The sequence below is a fragment of the Acinonyx jubatus genome, chromosome F2 (assembly GCF_027475565.1).
Source record: "Acinonyx jubatus isolate Ajub_Pintada_27869175 chromosome F2, VMU_Ajub_asm_v1.0, whole genome shotgun sequence".
NCBI classification, from domain to species: domain Eukaryota; kingdom Metazoa; phylum Chordata; class Mammalia; order Carnivora; family Felidae; genus Acinonyx; species Acinonyx jubatus.
This window is the reverse complement of record NC_069394.1, coordinates 81,857,329-81,874,010: the sequence shown is the minus strand read 5'-3', so window position 1 is coordinate 81,874,010 and position 16,682 is coordinate 81,857,329. Positions and strand designations below refer to the sequence as shown.

Here is a 16,682-nt window from a genome sequence, read left to right as displayed (position 1 = left end):
CTCAAAATAAATAAATAAAATTTTTAAAAATCCAAATACCTAAAAGGTTAACTTAAAAATACTTAACTTGTTTACTTGGAGAGAAAAATTGGCAGAATAGAACTCTAAGTTCAATAAGCAATTATAGAAGTTCTAATTTCTGGAGATGAGTTAGGGAGCTGTTTATCTAAGTCAAGCATTTACTGTTTCAGTCCTAACAGCTTACATGACTACTTTCCTTAGTGGGATGGGTTGTTAGAGTTTATCAAATTTTATTGAGCATCAGTGTTCCAGATACTTAGACAATTAAGACAAGTGAATGACTATTTCTGTTTTTGAAAAAGTTATAAAGAGGAAAACAGAAATAAATATATTCGAATTACTTTTACAAGTACAGTTACAGAGATTATCCAAAGGAACACTTGCAAATGCAAAGATGTACAAGAGAGCAAAGTTGCAGATAAGAAACCAGCTGGTATGTGTATGGAGAACCACAAAGGCCAGGCCATAGTGGGTGGAGCAGGGCATGGAAAGGGGCTCAGGATGTGCCTTATGAGAGCCATATACCAACCGTGTGTAATACATGGTCTCTTTGTGTTTTAAATTAGAACAAAACAATGAAAGTAAAATTTCAATGAAAGTGAGAACTTGTGGGAAGCAGTGCCACAAAAGTAAACTTAGTAGAGAGATTCAAGGAAAAAGGAGTTTCGGTAGAAAGAGTAAACGTGGCAATGAAAAGCACAGGTTTTGGATATGTTTAGGAAATGTTTAAATAATGAGGCAGAGGATGTGATGCATATTGAGAACCCAGTAGCATAGGAGTGGGGACAGTGCTGTGACTTCTAGGATGGGGACTTGAGGTGAGAGGTCAAAAGTGGAGATTAGCTGCTAGTGGCTTGAAAGGGATCTTGGGTCCAAAGAGACATCAGATGAAAGGTGAGGCCTATTTAGAAAATAATGGGGAGGACCCAGTAGAGACAGAGTGGTTGGAAATAATTGCTCTGTCAGTGTCTAGGAAAAGGAAGTAGGGGAGGGAAGGCTGGGGAGGAGAGTCCTGTCTTAAGCATAGGAGTAGAGGGAGGAGCATAAGGATGTGACAGAGTCTACTGGGATGGATGTAACATGGTGAGTTTATTGATACTTATTCACCATATATATTATGTTTATAACACAAAATAACTCAGAAGGTCTTATGCCCAGAGTGGGTGTGTTAAAGCCTCAAAAGAAAATGGTGGTGGTTTAATAGTCTTTGGAAAGAACAGGAAAGGAAGACAGTTGGAGGGATTTGAATGTCCTTGTTTTTGAAGTTAATGCCATGTAATTACAGAAAGCCATGTCCCCAACCCTACAGAGGGCCTACTATGTGCTGGGCACTGTTGTGTGTCCTGTGTTAGGAGGATGTATGATGAGGGCCCAAGAAGTAAAGTGGAAGTAATGTCAAAAGGAGACAAATTTTATGTCAAAGAAAAGCAGAAAAGAAAGCAGAAAAGGATCAAGACTAGTCATGAGGTGTGGGGAAGGACATTTTGTGGAGCTGACATGCCTGGGATGAGGCAAGAGGGTGATACAGGGGATCAGATGGTTTTGTTTTGTTTTGTTTTCTTGGTGAGAATATCCTGAGGCTCCCCCCCTCCCCGTCCCTGTGGGAGGGAATTGTTAGCCTCTTACTTTCTCTGTTGTAAATTGACCATATACATTTTTTGTACAGTTGATATACTAGGGTCTGAGTTTTTATTGTTTTGCTTCTATACTTTCAAACAAAACTTGAAGTTGTTTTTTCCACTTTCTGTTTGGCATTGAATTCTTTTATATGTGTGTAGATGTATTTGGCAAGAATGCATGAAGGTGTCTACTTTGTGTGGTTAGTTCTATCACTTGTTCATGTTGTGTCACCCATCCCCCATTACTTTTTTTTAAACAATTAAAAAAATTTTTTTTACATTTTATTTATTTTTGATAGAGAGAGACAGGGCACAAGTGGGGGAGGGGCAGAGAGAGACAGGGACACAAAATCCGAAGCAGGCTTCGGGCTCTGAGCTGTCAGTACAGAGCCCGACGCAGGGCTTGTGCTTACAAACCACGAGATCATGACCTGAGCGGACGCTTAACCGACTGAGCCACCCAGGCACCCTCCCCCCCCCCCCATTACTTTTTAAAAGTAGAATGTTGGTCTGCATTTTAGTAGTAATAATTTTTTTTTACTTTTATATTTATTGTGTTTTTTTCTTTTAGTTTTATGAAAATATAAATGATATAAAGCACTGTTTAAGGTGTATAGCATAATGTCTTGACTTACATATATTGTGAAATGACCATCATCACCTCATGCAGATACCAAGAAAAAAAAAAAAGGTTTTTTTTCCTTGTGATAAGATCTTTTAGGATCTACTCTCTTACCAGTTTTCAGATATACCATACAGCAGTGTTAATTAACCATCGTCCTCCTTATGTTGTACATTACATGTCCATTACTTACTTATCTTATAACTGAAATTTGTACTCTTTGACCACTTTCCTCCAGTTCCACCCCCCATTGCCACCTCTGGTTACCACAATTCTGATCTTTTTCTCTGTGAGCTTGTGTTGTTTTTGTTGTTGTTGTTTTTCAGAATTCCACATATAAGTGAGATCATACAGTGTCTTTCACTGTCTGACTTATTTAACTTAACATAATTCCCTCAAGGTCCACCTATGTTGTCACAAATGACAGGAGTCCCTTCTTTACAGTGGCTGAATAATATTCCTGTGTGTGTATGTGTGTATGTATACAACACACACACATACACACATACACATACACCACATTTTCTTTACTCATCTGTCAGTGGACTCAGGTTGTTTTCATGTTTTGCCTATTGTAAATAATGATGCAATGAACATGGGGGTGCAGACCTCTTCAACATAGTGATTTCATTTCCTTCAGATATATATTCAGCAGTGGAATTGCTGGATCATACAGTAGTTCCATTTTTAATTTTTTGAGGAACCGCTGTACTGTTTTCTGTAGTGACTGAACTGACTCACATTCCCACCAGCAGTGCACAAGAGTTTCTTTTTCTCCATATCTTAACAAGAATTTGTTATCTCTTGGCTTTGTGATAATAGTCATTCTAACAAGTGTGAGGTGATACCTCGTTGTGGTTTGATTTGCATTTTCATAAAGATTAGTGATGTTGAACACTTTTTCTTATACCTGTTGATCATTTAAATATCTTCCTTAAAAAATGTCTATTCAGGTTCTTTGCCCATTTTAAAAATTGGATTATTTTGCGTGTGTTTTGTTATTGAGTTGTACAAATTCCTTTGAATATTTTATATATTAACTGCTTATCAGGTATGTGATTTGCAAACATTTTCTCTTATTCTGTAGGCTGCCTTTTTATTTTGATTATTTCTTTTGCTGTGCAGAAGCTTTTAGTTTTTTGTAGTCCCACTTGTTTTTTTATTCCTTGTGGGTTAAGTGTCATATCCAAAAAAAATTATTGCCAACACCCATGTCAAGACACTTTTTTCCTCTGTTTTCTTCTTAAGTTTTGTGGTTTTATGGGTTAAGTTTTTAATCCACTTTGAGTTAATTTTTTTGAGTATTATAAGAATAGAGGTCTAGTTTCATTGTTTTACATGTAAATATCCAATTTTCCCAGCACCATTTATTGAAGATACTGTCTTTTCTTCTTTGGGTATCCTTGCTCCCTTATCAAATTTTAGTTGACTGTGTATACATGGGTTTATTTTTAGGCTTTGTATTCTGTTCCATTGGTCTATATGTTTGTTTTTACTTGATTGGTATAGCTTTATTGTATAGCTTGAAATCAGCATGTGTGATGTCTCCCACTTTGTTGTTCTTTCTCAGGATTGCTTTGGATATTTGGGATTTTTGTGGTTCCATACAAATTATAGGATTGCTCTATTTCTGTGAAAATGCCATTGGAATCTTGATAGGGATTGCATTGAATCTATAGATGGCTTTAGGCAGTTGTGGACATTGAACAACATTAATTCTTCCAATCCATGAACATGGGATATCTTTTCATATATTTGTGTTGTCTGCAGTTTTTTTCATCATGATTCTATATATAGAAAACTTGAAAGACTCCCATCGAAAAACTCTTATATCTAATCAACGAATTCAGTAAATAGCAGGATATGAAATTAACATACGGAAATCAATAGCAGATCTGTATGTACAGTAGCAACTAATTAGCAGAAAAATAAAAAGATGATCTCATTTACAATAGCATCAAAACAATTAGGGATGGGCTGTTCCTCTCCCTCTATGCATCACAGGTGTAGTAGAAGGGAAGGTGTAAAATTGGAAGCCTCTGTAAAGAGCAAGACCATCCCTTCCTGGGATGTCTGTTGTGTGGACATCCCAGGAGACACAGGAGGGCAGGATGCCCTCCATGTCTGTTGTGTGGAAAGGAGAGGAGAGATGGCAGTTGCATTCAAGATCACAGCCAGGGAGCCCTCAGGGGAAGAGTAAGAAGATGAAAGGAGCATTCGGAGAAGTTGAGGACACAGAGTTTTTGCTAATGACTGAAGCAACTCCACAAATATGCAGAAGATTGTTTTCTTCTTGTGATTTCTAAGTGATAACTAAATAAGGGATATACAGGGGCACCTGAGTGGCTCAGTCAGTTAAGTGTCTGACTCTTGATTTCAGCTTAGGTCATGATCTCATGTTCGTATGATTGAGCCCCACGTCAGGCTCCCACTATTCAGTGCAGAGCCTTCTCGAGATTCTCTCTCCCTCTCTCTCTGCCCCTCCCTCGCTCTGGGGGCATGTGCACATGTTTTCTTTCTCTCAAGAATAAATAAATAAACATTAAGTGAGGGATGTCTGTTTTGTGGCCATTCCTTCCAAGTTGATAATGTGTTTAAATGTTAAAAATGATGGGGCGCCTGGGTGGCTCAGTCCGTTAAGCATCCGACTTCAGCTCAGGTCACGATCTCGCGGTCCGCGAGTTCGAGCCCCGCGTCGGGCTCTGGGCTGATGGCTCACAGCCTGGAGCCTGCTTCCAATTCTGTGTCTCCCTCTCTCTGCCCCTCCCCCGTTCATGCTGTGTCTCTCTCTGTCTCAAAAATAAATAAACGTTAAAAAAAATTTAAAAATGAGTTTGATGTGATTAGGGTTGTCAGTCTCAGGCATTCAAACTGGAAGACTGTTGACAATAGGAGCCAGCTTTCTAAACTGACTAGGATAGCTTATGATTGCCCATGATGATAGTTTCTTGACTTCCTTCTGAAGGTAGGGAAAAGGTAATATATTTTGATTCATATGCGGTTTTGTAATGAAAGCACTAGAGCATCATGCTTAGAAAAATCTCTTAGCTAGTTATCTAATAAGGATCAAAGAAACAGTTTTGCATTAAGAAATTTGGTTTGTTGAAGTGAACTCCTATGAAAATGCTGAGAATACTGATGTCCTGATAATCCTCACAAAGATCACCAAACAAAACAAAATGAAACAAAACAAAACCCAGTTACTGACTTTTGTCAGACAGAGTACAGAAAAATACAGGTCTGCGCATCTGGGTGGCTCAGCTGGTTGAGCGTCCGACTTTGGCTCAGGTCATGAACTTATGGTTCTTCATGATCTTCAACGCCTGCATCAGGCTGCTCACTGCTTTAAGTGCAGAGCCTGCTTCAGATGCTCTGTCCCCCTTGCTCTTTGCCCCTCCCCCACATGCACTGTCTCTCTCAAATATAAATAAACATAAAAAAAAAAAGAAAAATACAGGTGTAAATAATAGATTTTCCTTATCTAGAATGACCATAGCTGTGATTAAAAGAATTGTTGCTTTTTTGTTTGTTTTTAACCAGATTGTGGCTCATTAGCAAGGATCAAGTTAAGTAGTTGTTGGCATTTCAAGTTTGGAGAACATTGAACTTTTCCTTGTGTTTGCCCCATAGAGAAATGTTACTCTTTGGGCTGCCTGTTTTTTTGTTTTAAGTTTATGTATTTATTTTGAGAGAGAGAAAGAAAGAGTGTGCGTGCACATGCACACTTGTGAGCAGGGGAGGGTCAAAGAGAGAGAGAGAGGGAGAGAGAGAATCCCAAGCAAGCTCTGCACTGTCAGCACGGAGCCCAGCACGGGGCTCGATCCCACAAACCATGAGATCATGACCTGATCCAAAATCAAAGAGTCGTATGCTCAATGGAGTGAGCCACCAAGGCGCCCCTTCCCTTTTAAAAAAAATTTTATCTTTTTGGTTCATGACTTTATTCTGTTTAAGTCATAACTAATGAAAGTCAATGCAAAATTGTTTTTATATTTAAGTATGTTGTCAATAATAAAGCCATATCTCCCTATTCTTATGATAAAGTTATTTTTCACAATGCCTATTATATCTAACAGAAAACAAAACTTAAATACATTATACTACATTTAAATTATTTTTCCTCACTTTATATAGCTTATTAAAAATATTTCAATGAAGGGCACCTGGGTGGCTCAGTCAGTTAAGCATCCAACTCTTGGTTTCGGCTTGGGTCATGATCTCATGGTTTGCGAGTTCAATCCCCACATGAGGCTCCACGCTGACAGTGCAGAGCCTGCTTGACATTCTCTCTCTCCCTCTCTCCCAGCCCTTCCCCACTCACTCTCTCTGTTTCTCTCTCAAAAATAAATAAACTGAAAAAAGTACTTTAATGAGCTTTTTTGGGAAATGTTGGAATATTTTTGAATTGTTATTCTTTTTCCCTTCATATGGTTTTTGTAGCAATGTTTAGCCCTGTTGAACTAATGCCAGGAATCTTTTCAGATAGGTTACCCGTCAATTTTTTTGTGTAAAAGATAATTAAAATATCTTAACTTTCTTAGTGAATTTTTTATTCTGCATTGGTGTTTTGGATTTTATCTGTGAATAACTTTGCTGACCATATTGACAAGAGTCATTTCGAGGCTCTCATCCAAGATGGCAGTATGAGAACCTCTTAGACTCACTTTTCCCTTGGACATGCCAAATCTGTAGCTACACATGAAACAATTACCCATGAAAGAAATCCAGAAACTGAGTGACTCCTATGCACTGGATGAATTAGAAAATAGCCACAGTGAAACAGGTAGGAAAGGGTAAGACACAGGCTAGCCATAAATTTCACCCCAGGCATAGTGACATACAATAGGTAGGGATTCATAACTCCCAGGTTTTCCATAAGCAAAGAGTTTGAACCCAACATCTAACACCCCAGTTTTTAAGACTTTTACTCGTCTTTAGATGAGCCTCCAAAAAACACCTAGCTCTGAAAGCTAACAGGGCTTGTGTCCATAAGACCCGCAAGACTCTAGCAAACAAAGAAATAGTTGTCAACCTGGCTTGAACTTGCTGTAGTTTTCCCTCCAGGGTTCAGCACAGAGGGAGTAGATAACACTCATCTTCCAGTCTTTTCTTAAACGCTGCCTATTTGTGTACTTTAAAAGCTGCTGCTGCTGACTGAGGGTCAGGCTTCCAATTTAAAAGACATACCTAGGTGCTGACTGCCATCCTCCCCAGAGATCAGGGAGGTCAGCAGATGACATCTCCCTGTACACTCTAGATCTCCAGTGTCTCCCAGAGGGCACATCTCTTGATCTCCTGGCCCTGATGGCCAGGGGGACTTGTGATTTGTGGGTCCCACAGGATGGTGGCAAACAAGGAAGCAACTCTTACCTGATGGTCCCTTGAGGACTCAGAGCAGAGGGAGCAGAGAAAAATGCCCAGCTTCCAGTCTTTCCATGAAAGAGGTCTGTCTGCTTGGATACTTTAAAAGTTGCTGACTTTAAAAGCAGCTTTTAACCAGCCTATATCTAGGTGCTGACTGAGATCCTACTCTTTGGCACACTGACAGGTATTGGTACCCACAACTACTGGGAGCTACTAAGAACAAAGAATGCAGCTTTGCCTTCCACAAGGTTTGGGAGACAACTAAGAGCTCAGGGCAGTCTGAACAATAAGGTTCATCACCTACACAAGACCACTCTATAAAGACTCGGAGAGGTGGCTATTTTACCTAATGCACAGAAATCAACACAGAGACTCCAAGATAATGAAGAAACAGGAATATGTTCTCCAAAAAGAACAAGAAAAACTCCAGAAACAGACCTTAGTGGAATGGAGAGAAGTGATTTGTCTGACAAAGGGTTCAAAATAATAGTCATAAAGATGTTCACCAAGGTCAGGAGAATAATGCATTACCAAAGTGAGAATTTTAGGAGATAGAAAATATAAGCATGCACCAAACAGAAACAACAGACCTGAAAACAATATAGTGACTGTAGAAATTTCAAAAGCCTAGATCAGCTGGAAGAAAAGATCAGTGAATTCAGAGACAGGCAATGGAATTCATCTAAACATAGAAACAAAGAGAGAAAGGAATGAAAAAGCATGGAGATACTTTAAGGAACTTAAAGGATACCATGAAGTGGATGAATATTTGTGTTGTAGTTGTCCCAGAAGGAGAAGAGAGAGAGAAAGGAACAGAAAGCTTGTTCAAAGAAATAATGGCTGGGGCGCCTGGGTGGCTCAGTCGGTTAAGCATCCGACTTCGGCTCAGGTCATGATCTCGCGGTCCGTGAGTTCGAGCCCCGTGTCAGGCTCTGTGCTGACAGCTCAGAGCCTGGAGCCTGTTTCAGATTCTGTGTCTCCCTCTCTCTCTGACCCTCCCCCGTTCATGCTGTCTCTCCCTGTCTCAAAAATAAAATAAACGTTAAAAAAAACAACAACAACAAAGAAATAATGGCTGAAAACTTCTATAATCTGGGGAAAGAAACAGGCCTCTAGATCCAAGAAGTTTATAGAGTTCTAGATAAATGAATCCAAGAAACCCACATCAAGAAATGTAATTAAATTATCAAAAGCTAAAGAAGAGAATTTTAAAAGCAGCAAGAGAAAACCAACTTGATATGTGCAAGGTAACCTCCATGAGACTGGCAGTGGATTTTTAGCAGAAAGTTGGCAGGCAAGAAGGAAGTGGCATGATATATCAGTGTTCTAAAAGTAAAAAATCTGCCAACCAAAAATATTCTACCCAGCAAAGTTGTCTTTCTCAACTGAAAGAGAAATTAAGAGTTTTACATACTTGCAAAAGCTAACGGAGTTCATCAACCTTAGCCTAGCCTTAGAAGAAATGTTAAAGGGGCTTGTTCATGCTGAAACAAAAGGACAAAAGTAACAGGAAAGCATGAAAGTATAAATCTCACTGGTAAATATAAACATGTAGTTAATTTCAGAATACTCTAATGATGTGTAATGGTGGTGGGTAAATCACTTATAGTATGAAGATTAAAAGACAAAAGTATTAAAAAATCTGTAACTACAAAAATGTGTTAATGGCTAAACAAGGTGAAAAGTTGTAATTTGTGACATCAAAAACATAAAACATCATAACAAGAGGAAATAGATATATAGAGCTCTAGTATGCATTGGAACTTAAGTTGTTACAGCTTAAATATAAGATGTCTTATAAGCCTCATGGTAACCACAAAGTAAAAACCTATAATAGATATAAAAAAGATAAAGGGAATCAATACAAGCAACTGTAGAAAATCATCAAATTAAAATGGAAGAGACAAAGAGAAGAAGAAAGGAACAAATGTATTACAAAAAGCCAGAAAACAATTAACAAAATGGCAACAGTAACTCCATACCTATCAATAATTACTTTAAATGTAAATAGATTAAATTCTCCAATCAAAAGACGTAGAGTGGCTGAAGAGATAAAAGAACAAGACCCAATTATATACTGTCTGTAAGAAATTCACTCCTACAGGATCATATAGACTGAAAGTAAAAAAATATAAAACCACATTCGATATAAATGGAAATCCAAAGAAGGCAGGGCTTGCTATATTTTTATCAGACAAAACAGACTTTGAGACACAAACTATAACGAAAACATGATCATTTTGTAGTCACAAAGGTATCAATTAACCAAGAAGATATAACAATTATAAATACGTACCCAACATAGGAGCACCTAAGTATATGAAGCAAATTTAACAGATATGAAAGAAGGCAGAAATACAATATTAGGAGACTACAGCACCGCACTTTCAACAATAGCTAGATCATCCAGACAAAATCATGAAGGATATATTGGACTTAGAGACATTATATCAGATGGACTTAACAGACATTTATAGGACATTACATCTAAAAACAGCAAAGTACACATTCTTCTCAAGAGCACATGGAACATTTTTCAGGATAGATCATATGTTAGGCCACAAAGCAAGTCTTAACTACTTATGAAGATTAAAATCATATGATTTGGGGAAAAGATTAAAAAAAGACAAAACCTTATCAAGACATACCAAGAAATGAAAAAAGATACAAATAAATAAAATTAGATATGCAAGAGGAAGCATTACAACTATACCACAGAAATTCAAAGGGTCATGAAAGACTACTGTGAACAATTATACACTGACAAATTGGACAGCCTAAGAGAAATAGAGAAGTTCTAGAAATATACAATCTGTTAAGACTGAAGCAGGAAGAAAATGAAAATCTAAACAGATCAATTACTTGTAAGGAAATTGAATCAGTAATCAAAAACCTCTCAACACAGAAAAGTCCAGAAACAGGTACCTTCACTGGTGAATTCTACCTAACAATTAAAGAAGAACTAATACCAATCCTTCTCAAAATCTTTCAAAAAATAAAATAAGAAGGAACTTTTCCAAACTCCTTTTACAAGGCCAGGATTACTCTGATACTAACATCAAAGACACCAGAAGAAAATTACAGACTAATATCTCTGATCAACATAGACATAAACATCCCCAATAAAGTTTTAGCAAACCAAATTAAAAAAAGTTTCATACACCATGGTCAACTGGGGTTGATTCCAAGGATGTAAGAATGGTTCAACATACACAAATCAATCAACATGATATGCATACCACATTAACAAAATGAAGGAGAAAAATCATAGGGTATCTCAATAGATGCATAAAGTGCTTTTGACAAATATCAACATCAATTCATGAGAAACAGTGCCAATAATTTGAGTACAGAGAGAATGTACCTCAACATAAAAAAGCCACATATAGTAAGCCTACAGCTGACATGATACTTCTAAAATAAGGAAAAAGACAAGGATGCCAACTTTTGTCACTTTTATTCAACAGATAACTAGAAGTCCTAGCCACAGCAATTTGGCAAGAAAAAGAAATAAAAGGCATTCAAATTGTAGAGGAAAAAGTAAAACAGTCTCTATTTACAGATGGCATGATATTATATGTAGAAACCCTAAAGACCACCAATAAACTGTTAGAATTAGTAAATGAATTGAGTGAAGTTGCATGATACAAAATCCATATACAAAAATCAGTTGTATTTCTGTATACTATCCAAAAGAGAAATGAAGAAAATAATCCCAATTACAGTTGTATCAAAAGATTAAAATACCTAGGTAGAAACTGCACCAAGGAAATAAAAGTACTGTACACTGAAAAGTATAAGACACTGATGAAAGAAATAGAGGAAGACAAAAATAAATGTGTTCGTTGGTTGAAAGAATTAATATTATTCCAATGTTAATACTGCCCAAAGCAATCTACAGATTCAGCGCAACCCCTTTTGAAATTCCAATGGCTTTTTCCCCAGAAATAGAATAAACAATCCTAAAATTTTCATGAAACCACAAAAGGCTTGAAACAGCCAAAACAATCTGGAGAAAGAACAAAGCTGGAGGCATCACACTTCCTTATTTCAAACTATATTACAAGGGAGTAGCAATCAAAACAGCATGGTATTGGTATAAAAACAGACACATATTTTAATGACCATAATACTCCTTTTGTATATATGGTCAATTTTTTTTGTGACAAAGGAGCCAAGAACATACAATGGAGAAAGGACAATCTCTTCAATAAATGGTTTTGGGAAAACTGGGCAGCCACATACAAAAGAATGAAACTAGACTACAATTTTATGCCATACACAAAAACCAACTCAAAATGTGTTAAAGATTTGAATGTGAGACCAAAAACCATAAAGCCCTTAGATGAGGACATGGGGTAAGTTCCATGACATAGGTCTTGGCAATGATTTTTTTTTTATTTGATGCCAAAAGCAAAGGCAACCAAAGCAAAATTAAACAAGTGGAATGCACCAAATTGAAAAGCTTCAAAACCACAAAAGAAAACCATTAACACAATGATAAAGACATTCTTACAGAATGTCTCCCTTACAAGGAGAAAATATTTGTAAGTCATGTATCTATTAAAAGATTGATATCCAAAATACATAATGAACACCTACAACTCAAAAACCAAACCAAAAACAATCCAACTAAAAATGAGCAGAGGAACTGAATGGATACTTATCCAAAGAAGACATACAAATGGCCAACAGGTACATGAAAAGGTGCTCAACATCACTGATCATCAGGGTAATGTAAGTCAAAACTCAGTGAGATATCACTCACACTTATTAGAATGGTTATCCTCAAAAAAACCAGAGATACCAAGTGCTGGTGGGGATATGGAGAAAATAAAAACCATGTGCACTGTTAGTGGAAATGTAAATTGGCACAACCACTATGGAAAACAGTATGGAGGTCTCCAAAAAACAAAACAAAACAGAGAACAGAACTAACGTATGATCCACCAATTCTACTTTCAGTCATCCATAGGAAATGAAAACAGGATACCAAAGAGTTATTTGCACTCCTATGTTTATCATAGCATTAGTCAAAGTAGTTAATATGTGGAAACAACCTAAAGTCAGCCAGTGGATAAATTGATAAGAAGATGTGGTGCGCGCACACACACACACACACACACACACACACACACACACACACACACAATGGAGTATTACACAGCCATTAGAAAGCTGGAAGTCCTGCCATTTGTGACAACATAGATGGGCCTCAAAGGCATTATGCTAAGTTAAATAAGCCAGACAGAGAAACACAAGTACGGCATGGTATCACTTATAAGTGGAATCTAAAAACAAAAAAAGAAGTCAAACTCATAGAAACAGAGGGTGATTAAAGTGGTTGCCAGTGCCAGTTGTGGAGAATTTGGTAAAATGGTACCAGGTATAAGATGAATAAGTTCTGAAGATTTAAAGTAAAATACAGTAATAGCTACTACCTTTGAACTTTGATAAGCTGTAGTAGTTTTCAGATTGTTTGAAGAACAATAAAAATCTGGTATTAGTGTAAAAAGAAAATAAAGGAAAACACAATGATGACTGTTGATAACATTGTATTTTGTAGTTGAAATTTGCTAAGAGGCTGGAGCTTCAATGTTCTCATACACACAAAAGTTAAATATATATGGCAATGGATTTGTCAATTAACCAGATGGGAGGAATCCTTTCACAATGTATACATATATCAAATCACCACAATGTACACTTTAAATATTTGTTTTATTTGTCAATTAGACTTCAATGGAACTGTTAACAAAAAAAAAAAAAGAAAAAAGTAAAGACAGAAAACAGAACATGTTTGTATACAAGCAGGGCCTTCTTGAACCTCCTGCATGACTTTTTTTTTTTTTTTTAAATAATGTGAGATAGGTTTTCACTGAATTATGATTGTTGGTCAGAGGTCATGGTGCTTCCATTTCTAGGCTTTGGTCCATCTGATGATAATTTCTCTAGGCAGATGGAGCAGAGATGCTCTGTGAAACACTACTACATCTCCGAATGACTAAAAACAAGCTCAAATGCTGATTCTATCTTATGGCTCCAGATACTTCTACATGCAGAGAACTGTTCCACATTTATTTTTACTCTTCCTTTTCATCTTATAATTCCTACAGTTTACTTGGGAGATTATACAGTTTACTTGGGAATGTGGCCTTAACCGTATACTGCTTTCAGATTGCATTTTGTCTTTTTTTCTTTTTTTGATAGCCCTAGGATTGAAAACCAACACTTGACAAGTAACTGTCTAGATCATTGTACAAAGAATAGTGTTTTGCTTTTTTTCTTGTGTTTATTAGGAGTTTCTTTTTAAGAGGCAGTAAGTATATCATTGACGCTGAGTTTAGGAACTCTGGAGACAGACTGCTAAGGTATGCCTCCAGGTATGCCACTTATCACATGTGTCACCTTTCACAGGTGTTTGATTTCTCACTGCCTCCCTCACTTTATCATGTGTAAAGATGAGGATGACAATAGTACCTACTTTTATAGTGTTTAGAGAAGGAGTATAATGAGCTACTTTCTGTAAAGAGAATGATATGAAGAAGAGCTTACACATATATTAAGCAGAGGTAGACATGTATGTAAAGTTGAGGTTCTTTGGCATATTTGTGATTTTGAGAATTTTAAAAAATTGTTATATGTCCCACACATTCAGAAACAATAGTGCCTATAGGAAAACAAGTGTCTATACAAAAACAATGATAATATACATAATATGTATGAAAATGAGATCTTTCAGTCATCTCAGTAGAAAGGGCTTGTAGGGCACAAGTAAAAATCATGACAAAATCATAATACCAATGACTCGTGTTTCTTGAAGGTTTAAATGCCAGGCACTATGCTAAGTCTTATCTGGTTTCAACAACTATATCCTCATCTGGCTAGTTACATAATACTGGAGAATTTCCTCTTTCTAAGCTCTGATTTTATCATCTGTGAGGTAGTTATTGATATCTGTTCTTAATAAAGGTATATTATTAGAATAAAATGAGATAATGTAATGAAATGATCAGTGAGCTGGTACGTAATTATATGAAATAATATATTGATAAATTATGTATAATATAATCATAATGGTGATTAACAGCTGATCCTGATTTTTCTTGACAGCACAGATGTTTTAGGAGCTGCTGACTTCTCTGACCCTAGGTAGTTTACTGAATCAAAAAAATATATATAATATATATGTTTATAATATACATATCAATGAATATACATATTATATATGATTTAATATATTAGCATAATATAAGCATTATATTATGTTAATATGCAACATACTTACATTATGTTTATTATATAAGGATATATAACAATGTAATTATATAATAATGTATAATTGTAACATGTATAATGTATATTATATATAATACATGAATATTAGTGTAATAATATAATTAATGTATTAGTGTAATAATATGTAATAATACTGTTGTATATATTATTCATTGATAGGTAAAGGTTTTTGTGAAGTATGTCCATTTTAATCATCTTCCTGCCATACATGGAAGGTTTTGGGTTTTTTAAAAATTTTTTTATAATGTTGGTACCCTTGTGGTGTGCTTGTGGTTAATAGTCAGTTGTCTCTGTGGTCCCAATAATGATCCCATACCTAAATTCTCTTATTTGAGTGTTCTGCCTATCAACAGTTTGCAGGTTTTATTCTTGACTACAATTCTGACCATGCTTTAATTTATATGTTTTGTCCCTGTCTGCTGAGTAGATTGTGAGGCTCCCCTGTGGCATGGTTCATTGCCTTCTTTTGATTCCTGGCATCTAGCACTTTGCTAGGTAGAACAGGAAACAAGTGATCAGTATATATTCATGGAATAAGTAAATTAGGAAAGAATAGGAAGAAAGTCAAATTGACATGAGAGTAACCTGTATTTCTAAGAATCAGGAAACTGAGCTTCAAGAAATCTTAAAGAATATTGATCTAGGAGGATTCGGCCTCTAGGAAGATAACATGATGCCAAATAAGTTAGAATTTGCATGTTCTATTTGTTTCTGGCTGGAGGGTATAAAATAGAGAGTTCCAACTATTCTGAAGCTTTTCTTTTAACTAACTTAATACATTGTAATTCATTAAACAGAGGCGGGCTAGCAGAAAGACTAAATGGACTGCAAAATCGAGAGAGATCTGCCATTTCTTTATGGAGACATCAATGTGTTTCTTACCAAAAGACGCTTTCAGGTAAGGTCTGCACTGACATCTGAGACCGTGGATAAAGAAGATGCTAGTCAAAATTATTTTTTGTTAAGATATATTAATTTAATCATTACTGTTTTCATGATGTTTTCTTTTTCTCCAGGTGTCCTATGGGTCTCAAAAATTGTTCTGAAAGATGAGTCCATTCTTATAAGGTCTACTTATCCCTCCCTATAGAGCTTCTCACAGTTCAATAGAAGACATACTCTTGATCTGATTTGGAGAGCTCTGTGTTAGGCTTTTCTTTTGCTCTTAGCTTTTTGCTCATAGCTTTCTGCTCATAGCTTTCAGACTTCTGTGACTCTGATCCCTAGTAAAAAATACACCTTATGTATTGAGGAGGGCACCTTTTGGGATGAGCACTGGGTGTTGTATGGAAACCAATTTGACAATAAACTTCATATATTGAAAAATAAAAAATAAAAAATAAAGAAATACACCTTATATAATCTCCCAGTGCACATATGATTTACATGCACGCATATACCCCTGAAACGTTTTTTAAACAACACTAACCTTAATATGTGTGATATACTCTGCATTGTCTTTTATTTTTCCCATAATCCTAATCTCACTAAATTGATATAGGTCCCTTCTAATAAATTACAGGATGTAGTTTGAAAGTTGCTACTACAAGCAAGTGACTGAAAACTTGTTTTTTAACAAATTGTTTGATGTTAAGAATATTTCATATACCTGGAAAAGCTCCCTCTTCTGTGAGACTGTGGTTTTTTTCATGGTTTCTTCTTGAGTGGTCTTTCCATTAGGAGTGGGGGAAGAAGTAGGTGGGAATGGTCATCTATTAGTTTTCTCTCCAGGGGGTTCCTTGGAATATGCATCTTAA

At 36.3% G+C, this 16,682-nt stretch overlaps 1 protein-coding gene across 2 annotated transcripts in view; it reads left to right on the top strand.

The window, feature by feature from the left end:
* The window catches only part of SPIDR (scaffold protein involved in DNA repair), a 493,308-nt gene that overhangs the window by 173,422 nt on the left and 303,204 nt on the right, over positions 1–16,682 (top strand). For both annotated transcript variants that reach the window (XM_015071433.3, XM_053208306.1), the window contains one exon: positions 15,723–15,823. In XM_015071433.3, the coding sequence (XP_014926919.1) occupies positions 15,723–15,823 (101 nt within the window). The remainder of the gene's footprint in view (positions 1–15,722; positions 15,824–16,682) is intronic.